At 54.8% G+C, this 16,511-nt stretch overlaps 6 protein-coding genes across 6 annotated transcripts; 5 read left to right on the forward strand and 1 right to left on the reverse strand.

Annotated features, from left to right (window-relative positions):
* Positions 1-286: 286 nt before the first annotated feature.
* On the reverse strand, positions 287-2,446 carry J7T54_001273 (uncharacterized protein; the record flags this gene model as incomplete). Its single annotated transcript, XM_051505232.1, has 1 exon — positions 287-2,446. The coding sequence occupies one exon, from the start codon at positions 2,444-2,446 to the stop codon at positions 287-289; it is 2,160 nt and encodes a 719-aa protein (XP_051363272.1).
* Positions 2,447-3,535: 1,089 nt separating this feature from the next.
* On the forward strand, positions 3,536-4,977 carry J7T54_001274 (uncharacterized protein; the record flags this gene model as incomplete). The annotated part of the gene is made up of 5 exons (XM_051505233.1): positions 3,536-3,587; positions 3,730-3,819; positions 3,956-4,678; positions 4,726-4,797; positions 4,847-4,977. 5 exons carry the CDS (start codon positions 3,536-3,538, stop codon positions 4,975-4,977), a joined length of 1,068 nt encoding a protein of 355 aa, XP_051363273.1.
* Positions 4,978-5,947: 970 nt separating this feature from the next.
* J7T54_001275 (NADP-dependent mannitol dehydrogenase-like protein) lies at positions 5,948-6,932 on the forward strand (the record flags this gene model as incomplete). The annotated part of the gene is made up of 3 exons (XM_051505234.1): positions 5,948-6,194; positions 6,251-6,767; positions 6,818-6,932. The coding sequence occupies 3 exons, from the start codon at positions 5,948-5,950 to the stop codon at positions 6,930-6,932; spliced, it is 879 nt and encodes a 292-aa protein (XP_051363274.1).
* A 915-nt stretch (positions 6,933-7,847) lies between these two features.
* Positions 7,848-9,694, forward strand: J7T54_001276 (Serine/threonine-protein phosphatase 2B catalytic subunit-like protein; the record flags this gene model as incomplete). The annotated part of the gene is made up of 3 exons (XM_051505236.1): positions 7,848-7,995; positions 8,137-8,726; positions 8,777-9,694. The coding sequence occupies 3 exons, from the start codon at positions 7,848-7,850 to the stop codon at positions 9,692-9,694; spliced, it is 1,656 nt and encodes a 551-aa protein (XP_051363275.1).
* Positions 9,695-11,672: 1,978 nt separating this feature from the next.
* On the forward strand, positions 11,673-12,155 carry J7T54_001277 (uncharacterized protein; the record flags this gene model as incomplete). Its single annotated transcript, XM_051505237.1, has 1 exon — positions 11,673-12,155. The coding sequence occupies one exon, from the start codon at positions 11,673-11,675 to the stop codon at positions 12,153-12,155; it is 483 nt and encodes a 160-aa protein (XP_051363276.1).
* A 724-nt stretch (positions 12,156-12,879) lies between these two features.
* Positions 12,880-16,470, forward strand: J7T54_001278 (uncharacterized protein; the record flags this gene model as incomplete). Its single annotated transcript, XM_051505238.1, has 1 exon — positions 12,880-16,470. The coding sequence occupies one exon, from the start codon at positions 12,880-12,882 to the stop codon at positions 16,468-16,470; it is 3,591 nt and encodes a 1,196-aa protein (XP_051363277.1).
* Positions 16,471-16,511: the final 41 nt, after the last annotated feature.

Raw genomic sequence — 16,511 nt, forward strand, 5'->3', positions numbered from 1 at the left:
TACATCACACGCAATGCAGTGGGTGGCAACTGCGAGCGCAGTCCCCTCCATGTTACACTGGTTTCTCTACGTGGAGGTGAGATGTCCAAGGCTCTTCATGTGGCCTGTGCTATTCGCGGCCGTATGTATGCTCCCATTCGCTTGACGCTCCGAACATAAAATACTCCTCAGTCCACCAGCGCCCGTTGCAATGCAGAGTCAAAAGCCACCCCCGCGTGAAGAGATGGAGAAGGCCTATATGTTTTGCGCCGATGAACATGCAGACGCCGTCCTCATCACTCAAGTCTCAGGCTGGACTGGGTTCGCCAACAGCCTCATCCTGTTTAGGGGGGCTGCTAACGGTGGCAGTCGGGTCACGACCTGCCAAATCCGTTGAGGTACCCAGATTGCCGTTTTGGGCTGTTTTTGGCGTCGAGTTCCCGCCTCTCACGGTTAACTGTGTAGACCTGCTCTTGCCAGCCCGTTCTTGCTCAGCCCGGACTTCATCTGCCGCATGGGTGGCCTCGCCGACTTGCTCCTTGTCTACCGTATCACTCGACGGTTCGCCAACCTCGTGCCGCTCCATAGTCGGGTCGACACAGTCGTAAAACAGCATAAACACTCCGGGGGACAGTGTAGAGACGGTCTGCTCGGTGACCTTAGACACATTATGATCGCTCAGCCGCCACCAGTCCATCTCATGCTCAGCGTGCTTGTGGTCTAGGTCCTCATCATCGCCTGCCGTGAATTCAGAACCCTCGTTGACATCCCCTCGCGCATCCTCGAACACCGGCGTTGACCCACGACTCCCAGATTCGTGGTTGCGCGCGTGCTTTCGGTAGCAGATGTAGTGCCCATTCTCATGGCGGCCATAGTGCGTCACGACCGCACGTAGTTCGTATATCGGGCCGGTCAGCTTCGAAGGGCGCTCGCCGCCGGCTACCATGGACGCCGTAGGATCCTCGAGCCATTTCTCCTCATCCGCCGCGCCCGTCGAGCGTCCAGACGCCTTGACCCCGTCGGTACTTCCCAAACACCACGGGCCCAGATCAAGCATCATTGGGAAATGCACTGGCGCCGAATTTTTTACCATATCAAAAGTGTTTGGATCAAATACCGAGCGGTTCACGTGGATCGCTAGACTGCGAGGCGGCCTGGCGATGACGATCTGCTTCGTCTTTGTAGTGGTCACCTTGCTCTGTGAGGTGATCTTGCACTTGTCTGCCAGTGTCTCCTCGTCGAAAGAATCTTCCTCCAGCGCCAGATCCACGGCTTCCAACCGCCTGGTCGGTTCCACGAGTTGGGCTTCAGGCACGTCCTTCTGTTTCATTTGCTCCACAAGCTTGCCCAGGAGCCTTCGCGCTTTGAGAAGGGTACATTTCGGACACTCGACTCCCTCGATGGCTTCCACATGGCTGTAAGCATCCAGTCTCTCATGTAGGTCGTGTTGTTGCTGTAGCCCCAGACTCAGCGTCAAACAGTTGAAAGGGATCATGGATAGGCCATCCGAATGTCCGCACTGCACACAAGACACCCGCTGTGCAAGCAAGCCCTCCAAGGGGTTTCGTAGAGACGTAGCCTCCGGGCTTCGTGAATTAGCGCCATGGCTCTGGTAGCCACTGTCGTCGCTGATGTCGCTAGCACCGGCGTCGGTGTCGATCTTGTCCTTCTCTGTGTACTTCTCAAAGCCACTGTGACGTTCTGACGCCTTGAGCGCGCGCGCCGCACGCTTGTCAATGTCATCCAGGATCTTGGAAAAGTACTCCTGCGCGTCCTGCTGCGTCCATGTGCTGAGAAACTTCAGTTTGCTCGGCGTCCAGAGCGTGCGCCCATTGTTCGATGTGTCGTGGAGGTCGCTGATCAGGGTCTTGAGCGTCTGTGTCACCACCTTTTGCCCATCGTCTTCATCCGCATCCGTGTCGTCGCCAAGGCAGTTGGCAAGGTATTCGGGCAACGTGTCGAGTGACGCGAGACCCTGAAGAATGCTGTTCTGAAAGCATGAATTGTCTCGGTTCCCCAAGCCCGCCGGACGCTCTTTATCCGGGTGCAGCCCCAGTGCGTTGGTCGTGAAAGAGAGGGCGCGAGTCCTCGCTTGGAAAACCGACGCGACGATGCCTCTTTCGCTCTCCAGCCCTAGGACTCGCTTCATCGCCGCGCTCTTTGAGGCATGGGTGTTAACGTGTTTCGTCCTCATCAGGGGGTCGAACCAGGCGTCGATCGAGTACAGGATCGAGGTTGGGACGATGTAGACCAGCGCGTGCCACGAACGGCGCGCTGCTGCGATGAGGTTTTCTTGAATAGCAGGCGTGGAATTGTATGTGTTGTATGCGAAGGCGGCAAGGAGCACAATACCGGTGAACAGGACAAACGGCTCATTCACGCGGTCCCAAAGAGCTTGCGATAGCGGCTGAGCGCCTCTCTGGCTGTGACGATACCAGTCCTCGGAATTGTGCTGGCGCGAAGACATGCTGCTCTATGCCGGCGATGATGTGGCAATGTCGTCTAGGTTGTAGCGCGAATGCTCGGCGGGTGCATTCAGGGGCCAGAGGCTTCGTAGAAAGTGTCGGGCAGGTCCATGACCTTGGGCCTCGCGCAGCTGCTTCGCATTCAGTCCTAAGGTTGCTGGAGGTTTTGATGTTCAAAAAGGACGAAATTCCCAGGTGCGACGTCGCCCCGTCATGTGTGGCAAGACATCCTAATATGGATGCAAGGGTTTGTCATACCCTGCAGGACGACTGCGTAAGCGTGTAGCCACGAAATAAGATGCCTTGCATCAGTGAAGTCCCATGTGGCAATATCGCATGATTGAAGCGACTAACATGCAAGATACGGCCATGGACTTGGCTATAAGGCAACCATTCGACTTTTCAGGTGCCGTTTGTATCACTCGGCTCAAATTGGGCTCTGGCTATGAAGTTCTGAACACCTCTCAATCGAGTGCAAGACATCAACATTCAACAGCCCGCGAGTTTTGCTTCAATGCTATGTTGACCTGCCAATAACATAAGTATTGCAAAGTGGGAGATTTAGAATCAACCAATGAGCTGAGGCTGAAATAGCCAAGCTTCTTGTTTTATGTAACTCTGAGTGAGGCTCTTCAATTACGTACCTCTTCCTCGGTGTAAGCGACCTCGGCCGTCACGTGCCCCCCCACAGTATACGAAGCCATCGGCCCCCGGTGGGCTCCGCACCTCGACATTGATCTGTCTTGCGATCTTCCAGATATTTTGACTGTGGTCTTTAGTCGTTAAGTCCTCGACCGGACTTGCAGCAGTATGAGCGCTTTGCGATGGGCTAGGTTGGGGTTAAGGTACGCTTGTGACTATTCAATAGCTTGCAGCCTCGACATCAAGCTGAACCATTTCTAGGGCTGCTCTTGGAGAAGCCCGATCCAGTTGTCTGAAGCCTGGTTGGCGACTGGCGCAAAGGCGAAGCTTCTGTTTCACTTCGTGGCAGCAGTCGAAGACGACGGGTGCTGCGAGTGCGCAACCCAGAGATGCCTCGTTCCAGGTCGGACCTGGTGCGGTCGATCTTTTGAAGACGTAAGACCAGAACAATGTGTGAAATTCGCGTCGAGCTGACAGTTCCAGCCCTTCTCTGTGGCTTCGGTATGTGCAGCGTGTCGAGGAGCATAGTACCGGTGACTGAGACGAGAGCCAGTGACAACTGCCAATGCAACGAATGTGTGAACCAGGACACGCTGCAAAGAAACTTTGATACTTTCCAGGTATGTCCTTCTCACTCACCTAGACGCATTCTTCTCATGCGTCGGCCAGATAGACGCGAAGAACCTCGAGGTCACGAGCTCCCAGTACGCTGACGGTGCACTTGCTGTCAATTGTGAGTTCTCCCGCCTCGGACAAGACCTTCAGCTTAATAAATACATCAGGGTCGGACGGACACAAGTCTCATTATCCGGCGTGGTGGGTGAAGAAGGCAAAGCAAAGCCTGACTCCTCGAACTCCTCCGCCATCAGTGTGGGATACAGTCGAGCTGTGGAACCATGAGCAGGCGGCAGGTTACCGCAAGAAGCAAGAGGTACCATACGACCCTTCTTCCAGCAATGATTGCCTCCGCGAGGCGACGGCCCGTTTGAATCGATACGGGTACTGCTTCATCACCGGCGTGCCAGCGGCCCCCGAACCCACCGAGGCATTGCTGGAGCAGTTCGGACCTATCCGCAACACTCACTACGGAGGCTTCTACGACTTCACGCCCGACCTCGCAAAGGCTGACACAGCATACACGAACATTGCGCTGCCACTCCATACAGACACAACCTACTTTACCGAGCCAGCAGGCCTCCAGTCCTTCCACATGCTATCGCATGAAGGACCCCGAGACGCTGACGGCGACCTGGGCGGGAGTTCGATCCTTGTTGACGGGTTCGCAGCTGCCTCGAAACTGTATCATGAGCATCGGGAGGCCTTCGACTGCCTCAGCAAGGTCCCTATCCCGTGGCACGCCAGTGGCAACCAAGGTGTGACAATTACGCCTGCAATGCGTGCGCCCGTCATAGAGTTCTTGCAAAGCGGTTATGGTGATGACCTCCTCAGAATCAGATGGAACAACGATGACCGTGGTGTGGTGCCGATGGAGAAGTCTGATGAATGGTATGCAGCAGCGCGCATTTGGGACTCCATTCTGAAGGACAAGAAGATGCAGTACCACTTTCAGCTTGAACCCGGAACCGTCCTGAGTGAGTATCCCAATTTGCGATGCTGCGATGGTACTGACATTGGATAGTTTTCGATAACTGGCGTGTACTCCACGGCAGAACAGCGTTCCAGGGGGTCAGGAGGATGTCTGGTGCCTACAGTCAGTGTGCCTTGGAATCGATGGAGCCATGGTCAGCTAACTGTGATAGTAAATCGCGACGACTACTTCTCGACCAAGATCAACTCGCAGCTGACGCGGGATGAGGTCCAGTCTTGGAGTCTGTTCCAAGACCGCAACAACCTGGTGGAGTCGTCAAAGCGGATTATTTCCAGGACGTGATCAAGCTGGCTTCGTCCTGCTTCTGCGGCGAGCAGGACATTTCCGCATTTCGCAGGGCGGCCCAGACGGTCCGACACAGGCAAGCGAATGCAACCCGGCCGAGGTATGCCTCATTCATGCGCGGGGGATGCAACATCTATACTCGAGTACATACAAGTGCCTCTCGCGGACAGCAACCGCAAAGGAGTTTGAGGTTGCAAGTCACCATAGTCAGCGGGGCTTTGCGCACTTGGCGCGCGACAAGTACGGCAGAGTGAAAAGGGCATGGCCTTTCACGTACGACGAACGAGGCTAGTCTCCCGTGAATGGAAAAGCGATTTAAAGCGCGCCTGTTACGTGACACGATTCCTGGAAGAATGCAGGATGATGTCGGCGGGGCGGCCCCTCATCCCCCTCCTCGTAGGCTCCTAGCGTCCAAGATGGAGGCCCTGACGGAGGGGCTTCGAGGAACCGCCGCGCTTGGGCCGGTTATTCGCACCAAGTTGATCGATAATGCCAGGTCTGTACGTACACTCTGCGAGGGGCATGGGTGTATGCGAGTCAGATTGCCCATCTGCGGCTGCTGCACTCTGCTCTGCTGTGCTCTACTCTGCTGGACTTCAACTCGCAGACTTGCGAACAGGTCACAATCAGCGTGGAGCAGGGATGTGTTCGTGTGAAGAACAAACAGACAGCCCGCACATAGGCATGGTCTCGCGGGAAGCTCAAAAGTGCGCAAGCTGTTTCAAGCTGTTTTGAGGGGGGAATTGGATGTCACGCAATGAAAATGTCGCATGTACTGCCGCCGAGAGATTGTGGATGGCTTCGAGGACCTCCCTCCTCGTTGCGCTCTTATAAAGTCGTCGCGTGCCCCATGTGGAGGGCCTTCTCCATATCTCTTTCCCTTCTCCAAGATTACCGTCTCCAGAGGCCAGACTGAACTGCCGGTACACCACGACCCATCCTGAGCCGTTGCAACACCAATCGTACAATGGCTGTCGACATGAAGAACGGAGCTTTCGAGCTCGACAACGCCGACATCCCCAAGGGCGACCGTGTTCTTCCCATGTTCTCCTTGAAGGGCCGTACAGCCATTGTTTCTGGCGCTGGCGCGGGTATTGGTCTCGGTGTTGCGCAGGGTCTCGCCGAGGCCGGCGCCAACGTCGCCATCTGGTACAACAGCAACAAGCAGGCTCTCGTGGAGGCGGAGAATATTGAGAAGACCTACGGCGTCAAGTGTGAGTTGGACATGGCTATTGGGTATCTGGGCCTACTTTCCTAATCCATCGTGCAGGCCGCGCGTATCAGGTGAATGTTGTGTCTCCTGAGGCTGTCGAGAAGGCCATCAATGAAATCGTCGCCGAATTCAACGGTCGTCTGGACGTCTTTGTCGCCAACTCCGGCATCGCCTGGGAAGACGGCGCCTTCATCGACGGAAGCACCGAAACCGCCAAGAAGGTCATGGCGGTCAATGTCGATGGTGTGATGTGGTGCGCGAAGACCGCTGGTGCTCACTTCCGTCGCCAGAAGAAGGAGGGCACCACACTCGATGGCAAGCCTTTGGAGAACTTCATCGCCGGCAGCTTCATTGCCACAGCGTCGATGAGCGGGAGCATTGTGAACATCCCGCAACTGCAGGCTGTGTATAACGGTTCCAAGGCAGCCGTCATCCACTTCTGCAAGAGCTTGGCTGTCGAGTGGACTGGTTTCGCCCGTGTCAACACAGTGTCTCCCGGATACATCCAGACCGAGATCTCGCACTTTGCGGATGCCGAGGTGAAGAAGCAATGGAAGAGCAAGACACCGGCTGGGTGAGTGAAACGCGCAGCGACAGCGGAAGGTCATGCTAACCAATTCACAGTCGCGAGGGTGTCGTGAGCGAGCTCAAGGGATCGTTCCTCTACTTGGCCTCGGATGCCGCCTCCTACACAACTGGTCTAGACCTCATTGTCGATGGCGGCTACTGCCTGCCCTGAGCTTCTGGATTTCGATGGTGGATGTGGCCAGCATGAGCTGGGTACCTTGCCTTACAGATGACAAGGAGAACAGCAACAGCAACAAAATGACTTTCACGTAAGTAGATACCACCGAGCTAGGCTTGAAATTGGCTTTTGTCTTGCACCATTTGTCTGCTGCATGTGCACGTGTGAGGCAGCCTTGTTTTGGTGCTGCTAGTGTCTCCATCAACAGAAGAGAACAGCTTGGAGGCCTCGTGCTTGTCTCGAAGCACGCTCGCTGTGGATGCCCGTACCACGATGCGTTGGTTGACTGGAGGTAGAACTAAGCCGAAGCCGAAAGACTGAAGATAGACAATCAGGTCGCCACATATCCAGTAGTGTCAGGTTGTGTCAGGGAAAATTGAAGTCCAGTCGGTTGGAGGTGACCTATTTCGTCCAGTGCCCAGCGTCACCAACGCCACCCGCTGGAGAGCAGCATGAAGCAGCAATTGGCGGGAGCAGCTACCTAATGGACTCTAACAGATCTCTGCTTTGTTCAAAGCGAAATCTGCTAGTAACCACGGAACCGGTCAGCCACGCTGGGTACTTCCACCTTTGGCTGAGAGCGCTGACCCGCCCGCACTCCAGCTTTCCCTCTCAATTGCTGATGCTGTGCTCTCCACCACTTCTGCTTCTCCATCAATTTCTAGCTTCGTACTTGCATCAGCGACTAGACTTCTCCTCCTGCACCCTTACCTACGTATTGTTTCAAGTGACTATTGAGCGACACCTCGATTGCTTGCGACTCGACACCCCTCGTCGCTCCTTGGCATAAACTTGCACTACAACGGGGCTGGCCCCTTTGTCTGCGTTACGCCCCCCCCGCGCTCATCCATCTCCTCAAACCTGCCGCCTCCAGTCGTAGCAGTACTGCCCGCACCCAGGCAGCCCAGCATGGAACACGACGGTGAAGTCCGCGAGACGCAAATCGACAACGCCATCCGTGCGATTCAAGATAAGAAGCCTCTGCCCGAGATCGACTTTACGATCCACACATCCGAAGACGGACAGCAGATCAACACGCAGGAGCGTGTATGCAAAGGTACGTCTGCTCGATACCTAGTTACCCCACCATCACCAGTGCGCGATGCCGCCACCCGATAGTCTCACGCACGGCGTCGAGCGCAGCGAGCTATCGCAATGGTCGCGTGCCTCTGGGATCCCTAGTTCTGACCTTGACCAGATGTGCAGGCGCCGGCAACCTCGACTCCCACGGACGAGCAGTTCTTTGAGGACGAAACTCACACGAAGCCCAACATCAAGTTTTTGAAGCAACACTTTTATCGCGAAGGCCGCTTGACAGAAGAACAGGCGCTATGGATCATCAGGAAGGGCGCCGAGGTGCTCAGGGCGGAACCCAACCTTTTGGAAATGGATGCGCCCATAACCGTCTGTGGCGACGTGCACGGCCAGTACTATGACTTGATGAAGCTGTTCGAAGTCGGCGGTGACCCTGCGGAAACCCGATACCTCTTCTTAGGCGATTATGTCGACCGCGGATACTTCAGTATAGAGTGCGTACTCTACCTCTGGTCACTCAAGATCCACTATCCCAACAGCCTGTGGCTGCTTCGGGGAAACCACGAGTGTCGCCACTTGACGGATTACTTCACTTTCAAGCTCGAATGCAAACACAAGTACTCGGAGGCCATTTACGAAGCCTGCGTCGAGGCGTTCTGCTGTCTGCCTCTGGCTGCTGTCATGAACAAGCAGTTCTTGTGCATCCACGGCGGCCTGAGCCCTGAGCTACACACCCTGGACGATATACGCAACGTGGGTGTTTCTCTCTCCTTGGCCGTGACCTTCCCTCTGACTTGTCCTAGATTGATCGGTTCCGCGAGCCCCCAACTCAGGGTCTGATGTGCGACATGCTTTGGGCTGACCCTCTCGAAGACTTTGGTCAGGAGAAGTCAAGCGAATATTTCCTCCACAACCATGTTCGAGGATGCTCGTATTTCTTTTCCTACCCAGCAGCTTGCGCTTTCTTGGAAAAGAACAACCTGCTATCAGTGATCCGCGCCCACGAGGCTCAAGATGCTGGATACCGCATGTACCGTAAGACTCGCACCACGGGGTTCCCCAGTGTGATGACTATCTTCTCTGCACCCAACTACCTGGACGTCTACAACAATAAGGCGGCTGTGCTCAAATACGAGAACAACGTTATGAACATCCGCCAATTCAACTGCACGCCCCACCCGTACTGGTTGCCCAACTTCATGGACGTGTTCACCTGGTCACTACCTTTCGTAGGTGAGAAGATCACCGACATGCTCATTGCAATCTTGAGCACGTGCTCAGAGGAGGAGCTCAAGGACGAAACCCCATCGGCTGCTTCGCCCGCGACCATCGCTACGCCAACCTCACAGGACCCAGAGGATCCCAACTCCATCGAATTCAAGCGAAAGGCCATCAAGAACAAGGTTTTGGCTATTGGTCGCATGTCACGTGTGTTCCAGGTGCTGCGTGAAGAGTCGGAGAGGGTTACCGAGCTCAAGACCGTCTCTGGCGGCCGCTTGCCAGCGGGTACTCTTATGCTGGGCGGCGAGGGCATCAAGGACGCCATTCGGACTTTTGAGGATGCCAGAAAGGTCGATCTGCAGAACGAGCGCTTGCCCCCGTCTCACGAGGAGGTTGCGCAGCATCAGTCTGAGGAACGCGCACAGGCTCTGCAGAGGGCATCGGAGGATGCGGAGAACGATACAAAGTTGCAGCAATTGTCGCGGCGGCTGAGCACGTGAGTTCACCCGCATTCCATACTTTCCTGGGACTACGTCGACTAATGCATTCATAGTGACCGCAAAAACCGCAACGCGCCCAAATAAACGGCAGAATGTATAGTAGTTCCACCGAGCACAAGCAGAAGTGGCACGCGTCTTTGGCTTCCGGAAATGTGTTATGACTCATAACCAACCAGCCCATTCACTACTTTTATCTTCCCGGAAGTCGACAGTTTGCCAGCTACATGATTGTCTGTGGTCAGCGAGGCGGCATTTGGATGGATGGAATGAACAGCTTCAACATAGATGACCAAAGCTCTGAAGCATATGCAGCTTGTGCATATAATAAGCGAATGGACAAAAAAGTATGATTATAAGATCCTGTCCTTTTGATATTGTGAGGTCATCACATCACCTGTTGTGCTAGCTCCAAAAGATCAAAGAAGCCTTCTCTCCCAGTATCGGTCTTTTCAAGCCCCAGCCCTAGCACCAACGTCCGCCGATCATCAGGCGCGCGCAACGCCATCTGGCTCGCGATCTGGGCAGCATACAGTTGACCCAGAGTTTCCCGCTCCTCACCACCGCCGCCTAGCAATGTTACGGGTGTGAGATGTGTGGACGGGAGTAGTCCACGAGAGGTGCTTGGCAGTGTCATGTCAACGATACTGGATGATGAGCCCGTGAGAGGCACCTGCATCTGCAAGCCATACATTAGCTGACGTTAGGTCCGTTATTGGGGGATGGGCATACCCATTGTGACAGGCGTCCTCCTTGCGAGATTGTGAGGAGGATCTTGTCTGAGAAATCCAGGCGTGTTATTTGTGTTGGCACGGATGATACGTGACCCGATGACTGTCGACTTGGCGCAGGGAAATCATCAGGCTTCACTGAGAGATCCATTTTGTTGACAAAATGGGGAGCTGGAGGTTACAATCACCTGGGATAGATGAAGATGATGATGAGTGAGTGAACTATGCCCCACTGCCACCAAGTGCGCGTTTAACTCTGCTGTAGGGTAACCACAATGGTCCATGACGTTTAGGGGGACACGACCACGATGTTCACCACAGACTTTTGCTCCCTCATCAACTACTTACTTAGTCTCTGGTCGCTGTCCCACCGTAAGAGTGGAAAGACAGAATCATGTTACATTGTTGTTGACATCGTCGTCACTTTGTGCCTTGCAAGGTGCCTGGGGCTGCCCCTAAGGCTGGACGCTGGCCAATTGATGCCCTCAAAGGCTCAATACGGATAGGCCTAACCCATCCGCTTACCTGCATGTCGCGGCGATGACCCTGGTCGAAATGGGATCGACGCGAACCCAGATCTTCTTCATCGCTCCAAAAATGAATGGTATCACCATGGTGTGTACATGTAACGACGACCCCTCTAGTCGGTATGCTCTCCAGGTATGTCTCTTGGATATAGCTTACATCCAGGGTGAAGCTGACTCGGATCGAAGCAACCGTTCCCATTAACTCCATCCACAGCTGACCTCTTGTCGAATGGTGACCTAACCCCAGGCGATCATGCGCCCGTGGATGCCTTGCCCTCGTCATATCGCGACCAGGCGCATGCTCTCTCTTCCGTGGATGAAGGAATCGTTGACAAGGAGCTTGATCTCTCGCGGCTGGATAGGGTCGCGCAATTGCTGTGGATTACAGGAAGGTTGATGCCACCGCGGCCATTGCATCAGCAGCTATGCATGGGACGCGAGGTTGTGCTCATGGAACAGACTGACATGCATCTTGTCTGGGAAGCAGGGAGGATATATCTGAAGCCTTTGCCCCGATACCTGCTTGATCCTGCTTTCTGGAAGCAGTATCTCTGTTCCGCATCCTATTGCGCCTGTTACAGTGACGATCCCGAACGCATCGTGCGTGTGCGTGTTACGCAGGATGGGCACCCACTGCGGAAAAAATCATGCAGGCAGCGCAAGGTGGCCATGGGGCTCCTATACTCGTACGTCGCGCTCATTCAACATGAATCAGACTTCCACATGGCCCAAGACAAACGGCTCATTCCTGCCCACATAACTTGGTCATCCTGGAGGCAGCTTGTGCGCGAGATGCTGGAATATCCAAACATATACAGGCACATGGACTATCGCTTCTGGCACGGCGAGATGCGTCTGAGCAGGCTCAACAAGATATTCTATCTATGGCAGACGCCGGGGAGATACTATTCGACGCGCTGGCAGCAGTACAGTACATTCTTTGGCGAGACATTTGCGTACCTGGCGGCCATGACGGTGTACATTTTGTTGGTCCTGACTGCCCTGCAGCTTGGAATCTCGACCAAGCTGCTTGAGAACAGCGCGTCGTTTGACAGGGTCTCTGCGGGCTTTGCCGTCTTCTCCATCGTTGGACCGTTTGGCGTCGCTTTTGGGTTGTTTCTGGTGTTCCTGTACTTTTTTGTTGACAACTACCGCGCAACTCTGCGCTTTCGCGATATGAGATTGGGCATCATCAAGGACGGTTGAAAGTGGACACCTCTTTCGCGGAGAGAAGCACTCGCTGGCATGGCATTGCCGTTCACTCAGTCTAGCTTGGAAATCTGTAATTCACTGCTGCCTTGATCGGGGAATGGCCTCTGTCTTTTCTATACCTGCGGGTGCTGGGCTGTACTCCAAGAACTCTGGCGCAAGTTTGGGTTCCTCATCGAGTCATTGCTGGGTCGACAGCAGCTGGGACTGGCTTAGCAGGCGAAAGCCATGTTCGGGAACAGATATCAGTGACGCTCGTCAATTACATCTAAGCTTGGCACCTCCGTTGCCTTGAGGCTCTAGGCTATCCATTCATTGCTTTTTGGCGTTGCTGGTAAGCATCCTATATATAAATGATGTGAATGACGAAGCTGTTGGTGGACATAACGGGTCCTTTCTGCGTCTCCTCTCAATATCCATATCAATGCTGAAATCTTTAAGAAATACCCCAAATTCGGAGTACAGGCGGACATCCACATGTAGTGATGATGTCAGCTGCTCACTGAAGTGTTAGCGAAGTACGAAGTGACAGAGGACGACTGATTTGTGGTTGGACTTGGCGCTGCAGTGCCAGTGTTGCACCAAGTGGGGTGACCAGGGACCATCCCCGCGCTAATCCTAGAATAGATGCAGACTTTGGTGGTGAGCAGCGGCAGTATCGTCCTCAACTCAAAATTTCCTGGGCCTTCACTCCCATCGCTAATCCATCCAACACGCAAAGATGGCGCCCAAATTCGTGCCCCGCCAGCGGAAACACAAAGTTCTAGCACGCCGAAAGGCTGCTGAGAATGCACGCCATGAGGTTCCTGAGGATACCAACCAGGTAATCCTGCCGTCTCAAGATGACCGGCAGGCGCGCAAGCAGGCGTTGAAGGACGAATTGCGCCAAGAGGGAGAGAAAATGTCGGGCAAGAAGGCGAAGCGCTTTGAGAAATACATTGATAACAAGCTCCGCAAAGACGAGACGAGGGATCTGCTGGCAAAACTAGCAAAGCAGGAGACTGTCGACACAAGCTTACTCAGCAGCAGTCGAGCACTCGGACGAGGAAAGGAAACCAAACGTCAGAGCTTTGCAAGAGCCTTGAAGGAACGAGAGGCCGGTTTGGCGGGGGATGACGAAGATGTGCTGTTCGAGAAGAGGAAGGAAATCGAGGAGGACGATGCCGAAACCGCTGGAGACAACGAGACAGCTGCAGCTGTTGCGCCAGTCGCTACGAAAGCTGCACCGTTAGCCGAGCCGACATCAACCTCCGAAACCCAGATACAAAACCTTGGAACTGGACTCAAACGGCCCCTGGATGTGGATGACGAGGGCCGTCCTGTGATACCCAAGAGACGAAAAAGAGGAGGTGTCAAGTCCAAGGTCTCTACACCCTCAATCGCAGTGCCTGCGCCCGAAACCGAGACCGACAATGGCGACGAATGGACTGGATTCTCAGTCGATGAGGCGTCCACGAAGGAGAAGGACAGCGAACGGACTTCCGAAGACGATGAAGATGGGTCCGAAGACGATGCTGGAAGTGATTCAGAGGGCAGCGAGGAATCCTCTGAAGACGATGACGACAATGACGAGGACGAGCCAAAGGAGTCGAGGTCGTCTGCATTCAAAGCGTGGGCGACAGCCCAGCGAAACGAGGCACAGGGCTTTAAAGGCATTGAAGAGAGCACGACGAACATGGTGATACCGAAGCCCGACAACTTCACGCCTAGGGCTCCCGAACAGGACCCTTTACCGCAGGAATTGCAGCCCACCAAGGTCGTTGACCGCAAAACATATGCAGTGCCCGTCACGAGAACGCCCGATATTCAAGACGCCCGACTCAAGTTACCGGTGGTGGCTGAGGAGCAGCGTCTGATGGAGGCGATCTACAACAACCATATTGTGGTGATATGCGGTGCCACTGGTTCAGGAAAGACCACGCAGGTTCCGCAATTTCTGTTCGAGGCGGGCTATGGATCAGTAGGCTCGGACACCCCAGGCATGATTGGCGTCACGCAACCTCGCCGTGTAGCGGCAGTGAGCATGTCGAAACGTGTCGGCGACGAGCTGGGTGACCATGGCCACAAAGTGGCGTATCAGATCCGATTCGAGGGTACAACAAACCCGGACACGGCCGTCAAGTTTATGACGGACGGTGTACTACTTCGTGAAGTGGCAGAAGATCTTGCGCTGCGCAAGTATTCGGCCATCATTATTGATGAAGCGCACGAACGCAGTGTAAACACAGATATCCTGATCGGTATGCTGAGTCGCGTCATCAAGTTGCGGACCGAACTTGCGCAGGAGGACCCCAAACTGAAGCCCCTCAAGCTGATCATCATGTCTGCTACTCTACGTGTCGAGGATTTGACGATGAATTCGAGGCTGTTCGAGAATCCCCCACCTGTCATTGAGGTGGAAGGACGGCAGCATCCCGTCACGGTTCACTTTGCTCGGAGAACCACATCAGATTACGTGGAGGAAGCGTTTCGCAAAATTAGCCGCGGTCACAAGAAGCTGCCACCCGGCGGATTCCTAGTCTTTTTGACCGGGCGCAACGAGATCACACAGCTCAGCAAACAGCTCAAGGCTGCGTTCGGCGGGTTGAAAACGGCAGAAGCACCCAGAGTGCGACTCACCGCCAGCGAGGCGCCCACTGAGGTGGAGGACATTGAGTTTGGCGATGTCGATGACGGAGACGCCGATGACATGGACAGCTTGCCATCAGAAGACGAGGACGAGGAGGCCGACGAGGATGAGTTCAAGATTGAGGACGACCAGGAAGCCGCACCGATGAAGATGCAGGTTCTCCCGCTTTATTCATTACTTCCGACAAAAGACCAGCTCCGCGTCTTCGAACCGCCCCCAGAGGGCACCCGCCAAATCATCTTGGCAACCAATGTTGCAGAGACATCGTTGACTATTCCGGGCACCAGATACGTCTTTGATTGCGGCAGAGCCAAGGAGCGCCAGTATGACCCTGTGACAGGTGTGCAAAGCTTCGAGGTTGGCTGGATCAGCAAAGCCAGCGCGAGCCAGCGGTCAGGTCGAGCTGGTCGAACAGGGCCCGGCCATTGCTACAGACTCTACTCGTCGGCTGTATACGAGCGAGATTTCCAGCAGTATGCTGATCCTGAGCTGCTGCGCATGCCCCTGGAGGGTGTTGCTCTACAACTCAAGGCCATGAACCTTACGCATGTCGTCAACTTCCCGTTCCCCACGCCTCCAGATCGACGAATTCTTGCTAGGTCAGAAAAAGTCCTGCATTACCTATCTGCTATCTCGACAACTGGTAGAGTTACAGAAGTTGGCACAGCCATGTCCGTGTTTCCTCTCGCGCCACGCTTCGCTAGAATACTCCTCGTCGGCCACATGCACGGTTGCATTCACTATACCATTGCCATGGTCGCTGCGCTCTCCGCGCAGGAACTGTTCTTGCCGGACAACCAGGCTGTCCCTGCACTCGCCGAGTCGACGACGGAGTTCAGGTCGAACTCCGACATCATCGCCGAGACGAAGCAGGCTGAGATGCGAAAACGATTCAACGAGGTGCACAAGAACTTTTGCTACCTAGACGACCGGGCGGATGCCATCAAGCTACTGCAGGTCGTTGGCGAGTTTGCCCACGAGCCATTCGAGGCGTGGTGCGACAATCACTTTGTGCGGTTTAAGGTCCTCAAGGAAATCCAGCAGCTTCGACGCCAGATCACCGACCTCCTCCGGAACAACATCGACGGGTTCGGCAACCTGCGGTTCGAGGATAAGCTGGACCCCCCCATGCCAAAGCAGGTTGCTGCGTTGAAGCAAATGGCGGCAGCGGGCTTTATTGATCAAGTCGCGATACGCGGCGACCTGGCGCCCACACCACCGGAAACGCACAGGCCGCCTCGCAGGCCGATAGATGTGCCGTATCTGCCTTTGACGCCGTTGGTGGAAGCTGACGAGGCGGATCGATGCGTGTATATCCACCCTTCGTCGCCCATGTCGCACCTCAGCGTGCAGGAGTGTCCCCAGTTCATCGTCTACTCGCACCTACAGAAGGCGACACAGTCTGCCAATGTAGACAAGAAGCCCAAGACGAGGATGCACGCCCTCACGGATATCACTGGCGGACAACTCTCGGTGTTGGCCAAGGGTACGCCCCTGCTGACGTACGGCAAACCGGTCAAGGAATTCAAGGCCGAGTTCGACAAGACGGACGGATTGATGGTCAGGGAATGCGCTGTCATCCCGTATCTCAGAGCCGAAGGCACGGGTGGTCAAGGATGGGCACTGCCGATGAAGAAGGTGAAGCAGAAGAAGATACCCGGAAAAGGATGGACGGTGATATAAAGTGTATAACGAATAAATGATGAGCCCCGAAAACGCCTCGC

This window comes from Emericellopsis cladophorae (assembly GCF_022114955.1).
Source record: "Emericellopsis cladophorae strain MUM 19.33 chromosome Unknown NODE_13_length_450635_cov_117_157991, whole genome shotgun sequence".
Taxonomy (NCBI): Eukaryota; Fungi; Ascomycota; class Sordariomycetes; order Hypocreales; family Bionectriaceae; genus Emericellopsis; species Emericellopsis cladophorae.